The sequence below is a fragment of the Martes martes genome (genome assembly GCF_963455335.1).
Source record: "Martes martes genome assembly, chromosome: 1".
Taxonomy (NCBI): Eukaryota; Metazoa; Chordata; class Mammalia; order Carnivora; family Mustelidae; genus Martes; species Martes martes.
Window position 1 is genome coordinate 198,683,679 of NC_137888.1, and position 16,078 is coordinate 198,699,756.

At 57.9% G+C, this 16,078-nt stretch overlaps 1 protein-coding gene across 1 annotated transcript; it reads left to right on the forward strand.

Annotated features, from left to right (window-relative positions):
- The first annotated feature begins 3,863 nt into the window (after window positions 1–3,863).
- Window positions 3,864–15,840, forward strand: LOC308346571 (laminin subunit beta-2). The gene is made up of 33 exons (XM_080809624.1): window positions 3,864–3,911; window positions 3,999–4,084; window positions 4,201–4,373; window positions 4,462–4,597; window positions 4,681–4,754; window positions 5,162–5,350; window positions 5,443–5,506; window positions 5,739–5,941; window positions 6,030–6,150; window positions 6,480–6,668; window positions 6,880–7,059; window positions 7,180–7,292; window positions 7,566–7,645; window positions 7,735–7,867; window positions 8,050–8,208; window positions 8,286–8,413; window positions 10,342–10,474; window positions 10,658–10,850; window positions 10,930–11,073; window positions 11,296–11,527; window positions 11,611–11,774; window positions 11,854–12,078; window positions 12,165–12,382; window positions 12,494–12,590; window positions 12,676–13,048; window positions 13,143–13,327; window positions 13,604–13,845; window positions 13,923–14,271; window positions 14,578–14,785; window positions 14,863–15,004; window positions 15,088–15,264; window positions 15,356–15,515; window positions 15,596–15,840. The coding sequence occupies exons 2-33, from the start codon at window positions 4,000–4,002 to the stop codon at window positions 15,730–15,732; spliced, it is 5,406 nt and encodes a 1,801-aa protein (XP_080665750.1). The 5' UTR covers window positions 3,864–3,911; window position 3,999; the 3' UTR covers window positions 15,733–15,840.
- Window positions 15,841–16,078: the final 238 nt, after the last annotated feature.

The following is a 16,078-nucleotide window of genomic DNA, read 5'->3' on the forward strand; positions in this document are numbered from 1 at the left end:
CTGTCTGGTTGGCAGGAATGCAGGGGTTGGGGATCTGGGCTGGCCTGTGTTCCTGGACCCCGTGCTCTTCCCTCTTGTCCTGGGACCCTGCACACTGCCCAGTAGGCTCTGCTTGCTTCCTATAACTCTTCTGATAGCCTGGGCATAGCTGCCACACCCTTAGAGCAGCATCAGCAACTGGTACAGAGCCACTGGGGCCATGAATGGGAGCCAAGGGGGGAATTATAGGGAACCATAGCTTGGCCATAGGACTGCAGGAGACACATTCCACATCTGACCCACCCCTACCAGCTGCAGCAAATCCAGGCCACGGCAAGCACTATAGGAATCCAGGCCCTGGACACATGGCTTCAGGCAAGGGGCACTGGGATGTGGCCACCATAGCCCATGTGCAAGCATGTGCAGATCCCAGCATTTCCTCCTGGGTACCTGTCTGCTTGTTGTGTGTCTGTTCACAGCCAAGGGCGGGGAGAGGTGGGCATCTGGGACACTGCTATGATACTCCTTCCAGAATGAGGACTACTCATAAGGCCTGACCAGGGGTCAGGTGGGAGTACTAGTCCCCTGGCAAATACTTAACAGTTGGCTGGAGGTCAGAGGGAATTGATATGTAGTGTTTGCCAGTTTCCATGGTGTAAGTAAATCCACCATGGCTGATTTTAGTCTACCTACCGATTACAAGCTGAGTCACAAAATTCCTGAAAATTTAACACCTGGCTCTTTTATTATTATTATTATTATTATTTTAGAGAGAGAGAGATCACAAGTAGGCAGACAGGCAGGCAGAGAGAGAGGAGGAAGCAGGCTCCCTGCTGAGCAGACAGCCTGATACAGGGGCTCAATCCCAGGACCCCGAGATCATGACTTGAGCCGAAGGCAGAGGCTTAACCCACTGAGCCACCCAGGCGCCCCTAACACCTGGCTCTTGTTAGCCCCCAGCACACCAGGTAGCCATGTCAGAGGCAGAGTATGAGAGGTCAGGGTCAGGGTTTGTTGGGTCAGAGGTCAGAGTTCACATCTGAGATTCCTACCCCAGTTGCCACAGATGAAGGTGCAGGTGCTGTGAGTGTGGAGCTGTGGCATGGTGTGGTCTGGTGGTTCCCCTTCCCCAGAGTGGGGCAGTGGGCCTTGCCCTCCTGCGGGTTCAGATCCAGGGTGCCCTCCCTGCACCAGATACCACAGGAACTGCCCAGAGCTGAAGGTGTCCTCCATCAGGCCCAGGAGAGCAGGTGAAGGGCCGGAAGGATGGAAGCAGAGGTCAGAGGGTGGGGAGGAAAGGGATGCCCAACTGATCATCTGCACCCTTCAGGGAGGGGACAGTTAGGGCCAAGGACCAAGCCCTGGATGTTCAGGGGGTGCTGGCTGAGGTGAGAAGTCACACAAGGGCTGCAGAGCGAGGGCTGCAGGCGGCAAAACGAATACTCCCGAGGCCTGGAGGCCAGTGTACAGGAGGTGACACCCCACCCATACCCCTCAGCTCTTTCACACCTCTTGTTCAGTGGCTGCTATTATCCCTATTCTCCCCCTGAGATCCTTGAGCCACTGTGATACTGTGGCGCTGCTAAGTACAGAGACCATGAAAGCACCCTACTTAGTTGCTACCCTGCTGCGACCTCCCAGTGATCCTTTGACCTTTGCCCCAGTTGGCAGGGCACCTGGCCCAGATGACACTGGCAGTGGAGATGACCCGAGTCCTGGGGGATCTATCCAGTGCAGCTGTGGCTTGCAGAACCCTTTTAGCCCAGAGTCAACGGCCAGCCCAGGAAACAGTTTCATGGCTGGGGCCTAGGCAAGTGAGATGGGTACATGGGGCATTGAGGTCTCACAGGTGGGATTTAGGCTGGGACTGGGCTCTGCTGGACTGAGGCAGGGTCTCAGCTCTAAAACCCCCTACCCTGCACCCCCCACCCCAAGAACCTTAGGTAGCAAAATGCCTAAGACAGTAGGATCTAGGTGGGGTGGGTTTCAGGTTGGGTCCTGCTCTGAGCTGCAGGTGGCCCTACTAGGCTTGGCAGAGTTGCAGAAGGGCACAGATAGATAGCCTGGTGGCCACGGGGCAGGCCTCAGGAGAGTGGGCCCAGCAGGCACGAGCAGAGGTCCAAGAGCTGCTGAAGTGGGTGCAGAACAGCTGGAACCAGCTAGAAGGTAATGGATGGGCCACAGTGGGGTGGCAATAGGGTGGGATAAGCGTCAGATGGGAGGGTCAGAGTCAGAACGGGGATGGTGTGGGAGGGTCAGGGCTGGGGTCAAAGTTCAGAACAGGGATAGAATTTTGATTAGGGTTAGAACTCATTTAGGACTGGGGTCAGAGTTAAGGTCATGACAGAATTGAGGACCAGGGTCAGGGAGTAGGGCCAAAGGTCAGAGGGTGGCTCACAGGACATGATCCTCAGGGTTGGAGCGTCCCTTGGTGCAGAACGAACAGACAGAGGGCAAGAAGGTGGCCACCCCGTGGACCCTGGAGCAGTGGGCAGCAGAGCTGCTGAGCACAGGCGGCTGTGGGCAAATGTGTATGCCACCTGCTGACTGCGGTCTGTGGATGCCATGCCAGTAAGAGAGACTCTGGGAGTGATTGACCCAAGAATCTCCTGACCTTGAGAGACCAAGGACCCCACTGAGTGCCTGCTGACCCTGAGTAACTCCCCATGGGACCGCATGATATCCTCCAGTGATCCTCTGTCCTTGAGAAACCAGATATCCTGTAAAACTCGACAGAGGCGATCTAGTGCCTTCGAACCTGGTAGATCCTTTCCTGAGTGATCTAAAATTCTGAGTCACCTCTAGTATCCCTGAGACCCTCAGGTTGACTACAAGAACCCCGGGGTAACTGGAGACCCCTACTCCAGATAACAGGAATAACTCCCAGAGACCCTTAAAGTCTAGTAGTCTGACTGCTGCCCTGCTCAAGAGACTTCTTGAGAAAGCTGGGGGTTCTTCAGGTGATTCCCCCGAAGAACCCCCAGCTTTCTCCCCTGGTCCCGCAGCTCTGGCTACTCTCCACCTGGCCCCAAACAGAGTGGGCACAGCTGTGGGAGCTCAGATCCACTAGGCCCTGGCCCTACAGACCTGTGGAGTCCTTGGTCACCGCCTGTGGTCCCAGGGGCCAGGGTGGGGCACTAGCTTGCAGTTCGCATTCCAGGCCCGGGCTCTGGCCTCCCGGTAGTCCAGAAGATATGGAGTGGATACTTAGCCATAAGATCTGGATTCACTCGCTGTCTGTCGTCGACGGCCCAGCACCCACCTTCACGCTGGGAAACGGAGACAGCACTTCCTGTGCCTTCTTGTTGTAGTGATTAAGGGAGATGGAGAGCCCAGGAGCCGTGACTTGGGCAGGGGATCGCCTATCTCCATCTCTCCTCCTACCCCCATCTTGTCCTGTTGCTCGGTCCAGGCCAACCTGAAATTTCCCACATCCCTAAATAGAGGAGCTTGATGTCTCTGTGTGTTCCTTCTCACCTCCCTGCTTATGCTGGAGCCCCGGGACTGAGCAGCCTCATTGATGGTGACATCCACAGCTTCTACAATGCTAGGGACAAAAGCTGTGTTCCGTGGACCATTTGAAGTCTCAGATCAGTCTCCTTTCCTTTGTTCATGCCACACCCCCTCCTTGCTATGCCCCCAAACTGTGGTGGCCTAAAGCCAACCCCCCTTTCCCTTGTTCTGCACAGGCCTGGACAAGGGAGCGCAATAAAGATTTGCAGGGGAGCTTGCCTGTGTCTAGAATGAGGGTTGTTTCTGGAGAGGTGGGAGGGGAACCTCCACATGGTATTGCACTCCTGCCCAAGATCCGCTCCATGCTTTCCTTCTTGCCGTGCTTCTCAACTTTGCTCAAAGTCGCAGGACTCAGCTAGTGGAGGGGCGGCCAGCCGGAGGATTGAGTGGGAAATCAGCTCAGAGTTACGGGGGGCAGGGTCTGCAGGGGACCCCAAGGGAGGGGGAAGGTGGGCACAGGTTCGGAACCTCTTATCACCCCTCATCTGGATTCCTCTCCTCTTCAGGATGGAGCGGGCCTCAGGGGGCCGAGGGAGGGACCTGTGGGGACAGCCCAGGCCCTGGGCACTTCGACTGGGCCTACTGCTGAGTGGTGAGAGGGCCTGAAAAGGCCTGGGGTTTGTGGGATGTGATGGTGGGTCCTGGGGGAGCCAGCCCTGGGGCTACTGGGTGGGAGCTCAGCAGAACTGGCTGACCCACTGTTCGCAGTGCTGGCCACCGCCCTGGCCCAGGCCCTCGTCCCGGATGTGCCAGGCTGTTCGAGGGGAAGCTGCTACCCTGCCACAGGTGACCTGCTAGTGGGCCGTGCTGACAGACTGACTGCCTCCTCCACCTGTGGCTTGCATGGCCCCCAACCCTACTGCATCGTTAGTCACCTACAGGTGAGGCTGGGTGGGATGAGGGTCTTGGGGGGGGGGTGCTGGCACTGCCTGAGGCACTGACCCTGACCTTGACTCTGACCCAACCCAGGATGAGAAGAAGTGCTTCCTGTGTGACTCCCGGCACCCCTTCTCTGCTAGAGACAACCCAAACAGCCATCGCATCCAGAATGTAGTTACCAGCTTTGCACCACAGCGCCGGACAGCCTGGTGGCAGTCAGAGAATGGTGAGGTCGTGGGCGGGGGGCATGGGGTGAGCAGGGTTGCCCACCTGTAGTCTCAAGTCCCTGACCTCCAACTCCTGCCCCAGGTGTCCCCGTGGTCACCATCCAGCTGGACTTGGAGGCTGAGTTTCATTTCACGCACCTCATTATGACCTTCAAGGTGCCCGCATGTCTGGGAGCCTGCTTGAATCACCCTGCTTGGCTCCCCATTACCCTCTGAACAGAGTCCCAGCTCCTTAGCCCGGCCCACTGAGCTCATATGCTGTGTTCTGGCTGCATGGGAAGTTCCTTCATCTCCCACACCTTCTGTTGCCTTCTGCCTCCAGGCCTTTCCCATGCTGCCCCAACCTGAGGCTGGATTAGGTGCTGCCTCCCTGGGCCCTATGACCCCGAGTCTTCCCCCAAGCAGTGGCTACCCTCCCTGATTATTGCTTGGCTTCCAGCGGTCACCCCCACCTGCCCGTGAGCTGCTTAGGGGCAAGCCCCAGCTGGGAGCAGGGCTCTCTTGATGGGCCTGGGCTGGACTTGAGTCCTGATACTCACTGATCAGCCGTGCACCCCACCCAGACATTTCGTCCTGCTGCCATGCTGGTGGAGCGCTCAGCTGACTTTGGACGCACCTGGCATGTGTACCGATATTTTTCCTATGACTGTGGGGCTGACTTTCCAGGAGTCCCACTGGCCCCCCCACGGCATTGGGATGACATAGTCTGTGAGTCCCGCTACTCAGAGATTGAGCCATCTACTGAAGGCGAGGTGAGAACTGGGATATGACATGGGGCAGGAAGATGGGGGATGATGGGCCTGAAGCAGGGTTCAGTGTCTCTAATGGCTCCATGTCCCTCCAGGTCATCTATCGTGTGCTGGATCCTGCCATCCCTATCCCAGACCCATATAGCCCACGGATCCAGAGTGAGTGTTCCTCTCTTTGAGCCTGGCACAGTCCCAGCATCCAACTGCTATTTGGGACCTCAGTAGCTATTTTGGGTGCTTCTTAAGGCAGGTGCCAAGTCCAATTTAGCTCAGATAGCAGTAGACAGGAGGTCTCCCAAGGTGACCTTGGCAGCTGCAACCCCTGAGTGGGCATGGGGCAACAAGAGGTCTTCCTGGCCAACTGGTTCCTTATCCTTCCCCCCCCACTTAGACCTGCTGAAGATCACCAACCTACGGGTGAACCTGACACGGCTGCACACACTGGGGGACAACCTGCTCGACCCACGGCGGGAGATCCGTGAGAAATACTATTACGCCCTCTATGAGCTGGTTGTGCGTGGCAACTGCTTCTGTTATGGACATGCCTCGCAGTGTGCACCTGCCCCAGGAGCACCAGCCCATGCTGAGGGCATGGTGAGGGACTTAAGCTGGCTGGAATAGGGCTGGGGGCAACGACAGGCCTGGCTGGACAGTGCTGATCACTTGCCTGCCTGCCTCCTAGGTTCATGGGGCCTGCGTCTGCAAACACAACACTCGTGGCCTCAACTGTGAGCAGTGTCAGGATTTCTATCATGACTTGCCCTGGCGTCCAGCTGAGGATGGCCACAGTCATGCCTGCAGGAGTAAGTGAGATCCTGGCCCCTCTATCCCCAGAACGCTGTGGCCTGGCTATGCCATGGGTAGAACTTAGAGCTGGGTGGTCAAGCGTCTAACACCCAGGCTATGTCCAAAGGGTATCAGGCCTTGATGCTCCTAGGGACTCCCTTAACTCTCTTCCAGTCTACTCTGGGCAGGGGCTCAGTGTGATGCTGAAACCTTTAAGTACCTGAACCCCCCACCCACAAATTCTGGCCTGTGGCAGGGACCTGCTGTGTCAGTGGGACCCCAAAACCCCTTATCATCAGGACGTGGTCCCTCAACTGGCCTTTGTCCTGTCTTTCCCTTCCCCAAGAGTGTGAGTGCCATGGGCACGCCCACAGCTGCCACTTTGACATGGCCGTATACCTGGCGTCTGGCAACGTGAGTGGAGGCGTGTGTGACGGATGTCAGCACAATACAGCTGGGCGCCACTGTGAGCTCTGCCGACCCTTCTTCTACCGTGACCCAAGCAAGGACCTGCGGGACCCAGCTGTGTGCCGCTGTGAGGCTGGGGTTGGGCATGGGAGAGGGAAGGCTGAGTCTGAGGTAGGAGCTAGGAAGCCAGACTGCTGTCCAAGTTGCAGGGGCTTGTAGTGGTGGTGGGGGGTGGAGGGTGGAGCCAGGCTGGGAATCCAGTGTCGGGGAGGCTTGGGAGATGGGTGGTGCTGGGCTAGTTGGGATAAGGGTGATCCTACATCTCTTTTTGCCCTCAGCCTGTGACTGTGACCCCATGGGTTCCCAAGACGGTGGTCGCTGTGATCCCCATGATGATCCTGCTATGGGGCTGGTTTCGGGCCAGTGTCGCTGCAAAGAACATGTGGTGGGCTCTCGCTGCCAGCAATGCCGTGACGGCTTCTTTGGGCTCAGTGCCAGCGACCCTGCAGGCTGCCGGCGTATGTGCTTCTTGCCCTAGCTCCTGTACTGACCTTAACCCGTGACTTCTTACTTTTGACTCAACTCAACAGCAGCACTGCCACAGCTCCCCAGAGTGTAATGGGTCTTCTTCCCTGCAGGGTGTCAGTGTGATGCACGGGGCACAGTGCCTGGGGTCACCTCCTGTGACCCCAACAGTGGAACCTGTTTCTGCAAGCGTCTAGTGACTGGACGTGGCTGTAACCGCTGCCTGGTATGACTAGAGGGGCTTGGGGTTCTGGGGTCCTGCACTTATCCTCAGAGCACAGGGCGAGAGGGTGGTGTCTGTGTCCCACTGGGTGGGTGCTGAGACCTTAGGGTCCATTCCTGGCTGAGAGGCATCAGATCTGGGAGGTGAAGGGTAGGAGCCATGGTCTAGGGACTGTGTGTTCACCAAGGGGTGGTAGAGGCTGAGAGCTGTCACTGGATTCCCGGATGGGTGGCAAAGGGGTCTATTTCTAGCCCCCAGCATCCTCCTCTCCCCTAGCCTGGTCACTGGGGCCTGAGCCATGATCTGCTTGGCTGCCGTCCGTGTGATTGCGACGTGGGTGGTGCCTTGGATCCCCAGTGAGTGCTGTATAAGGGGTCCCAGGAGGGGTGGGAAAAGATCCTGGGCAGGATAAAGGGCCCTTCTTGAGTAACTCTGGGCTTCCCAGGTGCAATGAGGCCACAGGTCAGTGCCGCTGTCGCCAGCACATGGTGGGGCGACGCTGTGAGCAGGTGCAGCCTGGCTACTTCCGGCCCTTCCTGGACCACCTAACTTGGGAGGCCGAGGACACCCAAGGGCAGGTAGGGGGCCACGTTGGGGGGCAGGGCTTGGGTTGGAGAGGTGGCGTTATGGGTGGTACTTTGTCTGGGCAGGGTGTCCAGCCTTGGACAGGGCCTCAGCTGAAGAGCTGGGTGTGAGGACAGGCTGTGGCCGAAGAGATGGTTCTTACCTGAGCACCCCCACTGCCCTGCGCCCCTCACAGATGGTTGATGTGGTGGAGCGCTTGGTGACCCCTAGTGGGACTCCATCCTGGACAGGCCGGGGCCTTGTTAGGCTGCAGGAAGGTCAGACGCTGGAGTTCCTGGTCACCTCTGTGCCTAGAGCCATGGACTACGACCTGCTGCTGCGCTTGGAGCCCCAGGTCAGACCCTCTGAAACCTGACCCTGAGCCAAACCTCGGGGTCTGGTAGCATTTCCTTCATCATCCCCTCCCCCCAGGTCCCTGAGCAATGGGCAGAGATGGAAGTGACTGTGCAGCGCCCAGGGCCTGTGTCTGCCCACAGCCTGTGTGGGCATGTGCTGCCCAAGGATGACCACATCCCAGGGACTCTGCGACCAGAAACCCGGTGAGGGTACTAATGGTAGTAGCATTTGTAACGGTGGAGGATTGTGGGCCAGCCATAATTCCCTGAAGGGCACTTGGAAGATGCTGCCGCTCATTCATCTGTCCTTTGCTTCAAGTGCTTTCTCCTGAGGGCTGTCTGCCAGGCGCTGTTAGGAATGGCACAGGTCAGAAGAAGGAGTAGAACAAGGCCTGCTCTCTTAGGGGTCTAAGTTCCAGAGGCCTGTGGCTGGAATTAATGGGAAGCCATTCAGTGTCACTACAGGGAATGCCCACAGGGGAAGGGAAGGCATCAGAGCCTTCTGAGCAGGGATGTGACTGGTCTGATGATTGTTTTCTTACATTTTGGGTTGTATTTGTTTCATGTACCTTTTTTTTTTTTTTTAAAGATTTTATTTATTTATTTGACAGAGAGAGAGATCACAAGTAGGCAGGGAGGCAGGCAGAGAGAGAGGAGGAAGCAGGCTCTCCACAGAGCAGAGAGCCCGATGCGGGGCTCGATCCCAGGACCCTGGGATCATGACCTGAGCTGAAGGCAGAGGCTTTAACCCACTGAGCCACCCAGGCGCCCCGTCATGTACCTTTTTTTATCACCTTTTTTCACATTTTATTATGTAAGTATTCAAACAATACACAGAAGTGGAGAGAACAGCATGTAATGGGCCGTATCCATTATAGACATTTTTCCAATTGCGATTTAACAAAGATCCGTCTACTTGCTGAATGGAAAATAGACTTAAAGGTGGAGGTTGTTCAGTTAGCTGAGTGACAGTGGGTTGGCCAGAGGTTTAGTGGCAATTGTGGCAAGATGAAGGTTCCGGAGGGTTCCAGCGGCAGAGCTGATGGCTTAGACATGTAGGCAAGGGAGAGAAAGTGGAAAGATGACTCTAGCATTTTGGTCTTGTTCATCTGGGTTAGGATTGGGCCCTTTACTGGATAGAGACATAGGGAGAAGCAGTTCCGGGGTACTTAGGGATGGAAGAAAAGTCCAGCGGGTGGTTGGATTTCTGTGTCTGGAATTACTGGGAGGCCTCAAGTTGGAGATATAAGTTTGGGACTTGTTACTAAAGGGATAGGTCTAAATGAAATGACCAGAGAAAGGAAGGAAGACCAGAACCAAGCTTTGGGGTGTTTGAGGCCAGTAGGGAAGGAGGAGGTGGGGGTGGGGGAAAATCAGGAGTGTGGACAGGATTCCAGAAGGGGAGAGAAGAGTGTCTCAGGAAGAAGGATGCCCTGCTTTCACGACATGTTGCTAAATGCTTGAGGAGATGGGAACAGAGAAGAGGCTGCTGGGTTTGGCCTCATGGAGGTTGATGGTGAGCTTGGTACAGGCTGTCCCCTTGGCATGTTGGCATAGAAACTCCATTGGCATGGGAGGCTAGAGTGGAGGCAGTGACCACAGTCTAGTTTTAGGAATCTGTTGGGAAGGAAAGCAAAGACAAGGTAACAGCTAAGGGAGACTCAGGGATTGAGGGAAGATGTTTTCAAGGGGGATAAAAAAACCCTAGCATGGGTTTGCAGGAGGATGAGAATGACCTAGGAAAGGCAAGGCCAGGTGGCAGAGGGGGGATGGTGTAGTGTTGATGAAGAAGAGCAGAGGTTGGAGGTCAAGGTTGGAGGAAGTACGAGGAGGCCATTGAATAAAAATTGGCAGGTATTTGTGCTGGGAAAATGCTGTGTGGGTTGCAAGGTTGTAGGGAGTGTTTTCAGAGATGGGTCTGCACAGGTATAGGACTCTGGTGAGGCATGTTTGTGGGAATCTCCTGTATGGTTTCTCTGTCAGTCTGTCCAGCTGTCTGTCGGCATGACTCAGCCCTACCTGGTATCTTTCTTGGCCAGTGAGTTGGTTGCTGGTGTTCGGGTTGGGGAGGCCTAGGCTGGTGGGAATAGGGACCCTGGGTGAACCCCATACCTGTGTTTTTCTCCCCCCAGGTATATGGTGTTTCCCAGACCTGTCTGCCTTGAGCCTGGCATGTCTTACAAAGTACATCTGAAGCTGGTGCGAACAGGGGGAAGCGCCCAGATGGACGCTCCCTACCCTGGACCCAGCCTGCTCGTTGACTCGGTGAATAGCCCCTTTCCCCGCACTGACCAAGAAGGCAGGGTCTGTGAGATGGGACCTGTACCGGCGGCTGGACGGGAGGAGCCCGTGATGGAAGAGGCAGGCCGGGGTGGGGGTGCTCATTTCTCTGGCAGTGCCAATAGGGTCCTGGGTCTGGGCCTCACTCTTCCTTGCTCATCGCTTCAGCTGGTGCTGCTGCCCCGTGTCCTGGTGCTAGAGATGTTTAGTGGGGGGGACGCCGAGGCTCTGGAGCGCCGTGCCACCTTTGAACGCTACCGCTGCCATGAGGAGGGGCTGGTGCCCAGTAAGACCCCTCCCTCTGAGGCCTGCGCCCCCCTCCTCATCAGCCTGTCCGCCATCCTCTACAACGGTGCCTTGCGTGAGTGTCTGTGCTGTGGGCTGGTGGGGCAGAGGTATGGGACCCCAGCCTGACTTGGCCCTCTCCCCCTGCCCCACAGCCTGTCAGTGTGACCCTCAGGGCTCCCTAAGTTCTGAGTGTGATCCCCATGGCGGCCAGTGCCTGTGTAAGCCTGCGGTGGTGGGGCGCCGCTGTGACGTCTGTGCCCCTGGCTTCTACGGCTTTGGCCCCACAGGCTGTCAAGGTACCTGTCTGCCTTTCTTCCCTCTTATTCTCTCTCCTTGCCACAACTGGCTTCCTCCCTCCCTCTGACCGTGCTTCTTTCTTCCTCTGACTCTGCCTTAGGCCCCACACTCCCAGCACTGGGGCACTGGAAGTTCTCTTTGATTCCCCCGACTTTCCTACGCTAACCCCACCTAGATTCCCTCAGACCCCTTCCCTGGCTCAGCCTCTGCCTTGCCCCCAGCCTGCCAGTGCAGCTCCGAGGGGGCACTCAGTGGCCTGTGTGAAGGGACCAGTGGCCAATGCCCCTGCCGAACTGGGGCCTTCGGGCTTCGCTGTGATCGCTGCCAGCGTGGCCAGTGGGGATTTCCTAGCTGCCAGCCATGTGTCTGCAACGGGCACGCAGACGAGTGTGACACCCACACGGGCACTTGCCTGGGCTGCCGTGATCATACAGGGGGTGAGCACTGTGAAAGGTGAGCCTGGAGCAACTAGGAGTGGGTGGGTGGGTGGGAAGGCAGCTCCGGGATCACATCTCTCTTCCTGTCACTCCCTGAAGGTGCATTGCTGGCTTCCATGGGGACCCACGGCTCCCATATGGGGGCCAGTGCCGGCCCTGTCCCTGCCCTGAAGGCCCTGGGAGCCGGCGGCACTTTGCTACTTCCTGCCATCGGGATGGGTACTCCCAGCAGATCGTGTGCCACTGTAGGGCAGGCTACACAGGTGAGTAGATGAGGTGCAGGTGTGGGGTCAGGGTGGGGCAGCCGAACTGAACACTCATGCCTTCCCCATCTGTGGGCAGGGCCGCGGTGCGATGCTTGTGCCCCTGGGTACTTTGGGGACCCGTCAAGGCCGGGTGGCCAGTGCCAACCGTGTGAGTGCAGTGGGAACATTGACCCCATGGACCCTGATGCCTGTGACCCCCGCACGGGACAGTGCCTGCGCTGCTTACACCACACGGAGGGGCCCCACTGTGCCCACTGCAAGCCTGGCTTCCATGGGCAGGCTGCCCGACAGAGCTGTCACCGTGAGTATGGGATTGGGAAGGGATTGTGGGGGGGGTCGGGGTCTGCTGTGCAGGCTCCCCTTGATTAATGTGCTTGACCGGCACAGGCTGCGTCTGCAACTTGCTGGGTACAGATCCCCAGCATTGCCCATCCACTGACCACTGCAACTGTGACCCAAGCAGTGGGCAGTGCCCATGCCTCCCCAATGTCCAGGGGCCTAGCTGTGACCGCTGTGCCCCCAACTTCTGGAACCTTACCAGTGGCCATGGCTGCCAGCCCTGTGCCTGCCACCCAAGCCGAGCCAGAGGCCCCACCTGCAATGAGGTATAGGACCCTTATGTGGATCCCTGGGTGGGTGGGGCTAGCTGTCTGTCTCCAGTCTCAAGAGCTTAGCCTCTGATGGAGGCACTGACCTCTGCCCTGTTCCCGCTCTAGTTCACAGGGCAGTGCCACTGCCGTGCTGGCTTTGGTGGGAGAACCTGTTCTGAGTGCCAGGAGCTCCACTGGGGAGACCCTGGGTTGCAGTGCCGTGGTAAGCCAACAGGGCCAGGGTAGCTAGGTGGCTTCCTGGGATGCTCTACTGGCACCCTAACTCTGTGATCTGCCCTTTCCTGCAGCCTGTGACTGTGACCCTCGTGGAATAGACACACCTCAGTGTCACCGCTCCACAGGGCACTGCAGCTGCCGCCCAGGCGTGTCAGGCGTGCGCTGTGACCAGTGTGCCCGAGGCTTCTCAGGAGTCTTTCCTGCTTGCCACCCATGCCACGCATGCTTCGGGGACTGGGACCGAGTGGTCCAGGACTTGGCTGCCCGTACACGGCGCCTGGAACAGCGGGCGCAGGAGCTGCAGCAGACGGGTGTGCTGGGCGCCTTTGAGAGCAGCTTCTGGCACATACAGGAGAAGCTGGGGACTGTGCAGGGGATTGTGGGTGCCCGCAACGCCTCAGCTGCCTCCACTGCACAGCTCATGGAGGCCACAGAGGAGCTGCGGTGCGGATAGGCCTGAGGATACGTGGAGGGATGGGGTAGAGACCCAATGGACCAGGGCCTAAGCTTCTCTAAACACCACCCCCCACTGGCACAGGCGTGAAATTGGAGAGGCCACTGAGCACCTGACCCGGCTGGAGGCAGAACTGACAGATGTGCAGGATGAGAACTTCAATGCCAACCATGCACTGAGCAGTCTGGAGCGAGATGGGCTTGCACTTAATCTCACACTGCGGCAGCTGGATCAGCATCTAGACCTGCTCAAGCATTCAAACTTCCTGGGTGAGCTGTTGGCCAGCTTGGCAGGTGGACCAGGGTTGGGTGATTTTTTTTTTTTTTTTTTTTTTTTTTTTAAGAGTGAGAGAGAGCAGGGAGGGGAGAGGGAGGAGGAGAGAGAGAAATCTTAAGCAGTTTCCACGCCCAGCACAGAGCCCAACGCAGGGCTTGATCTCACAGCCCTGAAATTATGACCTGAGCTGAAATCAAGAGTTGGATGCTTAACCCAGGCACCCCGGGTTAGGTGATCTTTAGCTGACTGCCAGCCTCTGCCCACTGTAGGTGCCTATGACAGCATCCGCCACGCCCACGGTCTGTCTGCAGAGGCAGAATATCGTGCCAACACATCGGCCTTGACAGTGCCCAGCCCCGTGAGCAACTCAGCAGATATCCGGCACCGGACAGAGGAGCTAATGGCTGCCCAGAGGGAGGACTTCAACCGCAAACACATGGCCAACCAGAGGGCACTAGGCGAGCTCTCTGCCCGTACCCATTCCCTGAGCTTGACAGCCATAAATGAACTGGTAAGGCACAGCGTGGGGTGGGACTTGTGGCTGTGGCTGTTCCTTCTGCAGGGCCCTGACTTTTCTGTGCCTGGCAGGTGTGTGGACCCCCGGGGGATGCACCCTGTGCTACAAGCCCTTGTGGGGGTGCCGGCTGTCTGGACGAGGATGGGCAACCCCGCTGTGGGGGCCTCGGCTGCAACGGAGCAGTAGCCATGGCAGACCTGGCACTGGGCCGGGCCAGGCACACACAGGCAGAGTTGCAGCGGGCACTGGCAGAAGGTGGTGGCATCCTCAGCCAGGTGGCTGAGACCCGGCGGCAGGCAGGCGAGGCACAGCAGCGGGCCCAGGCAGCTCTGGACAAGGCTAATGCTTCCAGGGGACAGGTGGAGAAGGCCAACCAAGAACTTCGGGAACTTATCCAGAATGTGAAGGACTTCCTCAGCCGTGAGCCTCCCGTGTAGCCCAGGCCATGTGGTTGTTTTCCCTGTGTCTGTGTTCATACTTGTGTCCATAGGTTCATACTTGGGTCAGGGCCTGCACTGGACCTGTGTTTATCACCCCATGTCTAGTCCCTCAACCTTTGCCTATGTGGTCCCCAAATCCATGACCCCAAGCCTGTGCCCACTTATAGTTCCGTCACTGTGCCTATTAACAAGCCCACATTCCATGTGTGGTCCCACACCCCAAGATTGTATCCGATGCCTGTGCTGGAGAATCTGTGTGCCTAAGGCCTTGCCTGTGTCCCCATAGAGGAGGGGGCTGATCCCGATAGCATTGAGATGGTGGCCACACGAGTGCTAGAGCTCTCCATCCCAGCATCACCTGAGCAGATTCAGCACCTGGCAGGCGCGATTGCAGAAAGAGTCCGGAGCCTGGCAGATGTGGACACAATCCTGGCCCGTACTGTGGGAGATGTGCGTCGGGCAGAGCAGCTACTACAAGATGCACGGCGGGCAAGGTCTGATCATGACCCTGGCCCCTATCCTTGACACCTGGTCCTGATACTTACAGGCCCTAATTCCCTCTCTTCCTCAGGAGCCGGGCTGAGGGTGAGAAACAGAAGGCAGAAACTGTACAGGCAGCACTGGAGGAAGCCCAGAGGGCACAGGGTGCTGCTCAGGGTGCCATTCAGGGGGCAGTAGTTGACACACAGGACACCGAGCGAACCCTGCACCAGGTGTGGTCTCTCTGGGACATCATGGGAAAAGATTATGGGCATGCACCCATAGACCTGTTTAACCCTGTGTCCACCTGTGACAGGTGCAGGAGAAGGTGGCAGGTGCGGAGCAGGCACTGAGCTCTGCAGGCGAACGGGCTCAGCAGTTGGATGGTCTCCTGGAGGCTCTGAAATTGAAACGAGCAGGGAATAGCCTGGCAGCCTCTAGCGCTGAAGAAACAGCCGGCAATGCCCAGGGTCGTGCCCGGGAAGCTGAGCAGGTGGGTTGAGGCAGAGCCAGCTGGTGGGGGTTGGGCTAGAAGCAGGGCCTTCACTGTACCACCGCGCTGACTTTGCCGTCTCTATCTGCAGCTGCTGCAGGGCCCAGTAGGCGACCAGTACCAGACGGTGAAGGCCTTGGCTGAGCGCAAGGCCCAGGGTGTGCTGGCTGCACAGGCGCGGGCAGAGCAGCTTCGGGATGAGGCTCGAAGCTTGTTGCAGGCTGCTCAGGACAAGCTGCAACGGTTGCAAGGTGAGGACTGGGGTGGGTGGAACGCCAGCGGTGTGGGGCTGTGGGAGAAGGACCCTTCAGCTGAGACCTGACCCTTCTAGAGCTGGAGGGCACCTATGAGGAGAACGAGCGGGCCCTGGAAGGCAAAGCCGCCCAGCTGGATGGGCTGGAGGCCAAGATGCGTAGTGTGCTTCAAGCCATCAACCTGCAGGTCCAGATCTACAACACCTGCCAGTGACCCCTGCAGGATTCCTACCCCAGCCCCCAGCCCCACCCCGGTTACTGTCTTTGCATGGCGAAGTTCCCAGTCTGACCAGGCCCCCAATAAACCGCTGTGAATCCCCACTGTGTCGTTTGGACTCTGATTTGGGAAGGGGCGGGGTCTCTGGGCGGAACCTCAGGACGCCACCAGCTGGGCCAGGGCGAAGCCAAGGCACCGGAGCCCCGCCTCCTCCGTCCGGGCCCGCCCCGGAGCTACCCGCAGCCTCGTGCCCGCTCCCACCGGAAGTGCGTCACCAGCTAGGCGCTTAGCCACCCGCGGCCGTAACTAGAAGTCGAAACAAAACAAGCGGCTGAGGCGGCGG

What these genes read in the sequence shown, in the direction of transcription:
- LOC308346571 (XM_080809624.1), top strand. Translation starts at nt 4,000, where the DNA reads ATGGAGCGGGCCTCAGGGGGCCGAGGGAGGGACCTGTGGGGACAGCCC. An exon ending in ACTGGGCCTACTGCTGAGTG is followed by an intron (nt 4,085 to 4,200) that starts GTGAGAGGGCCT and finishes CACTGTTCGCAG; the next exon opens with TGCTGGCCACCGCCCTGGCC. An exon ending in AGCCATCTACTGAAGGCGAG is followed by an intron (nt 5,351 to 5,442) that starts GTGAGAACTGGG and finishes ATGTCCCTCCAG; the next exon opens with GTCATCTATCGTGTGCTGGA.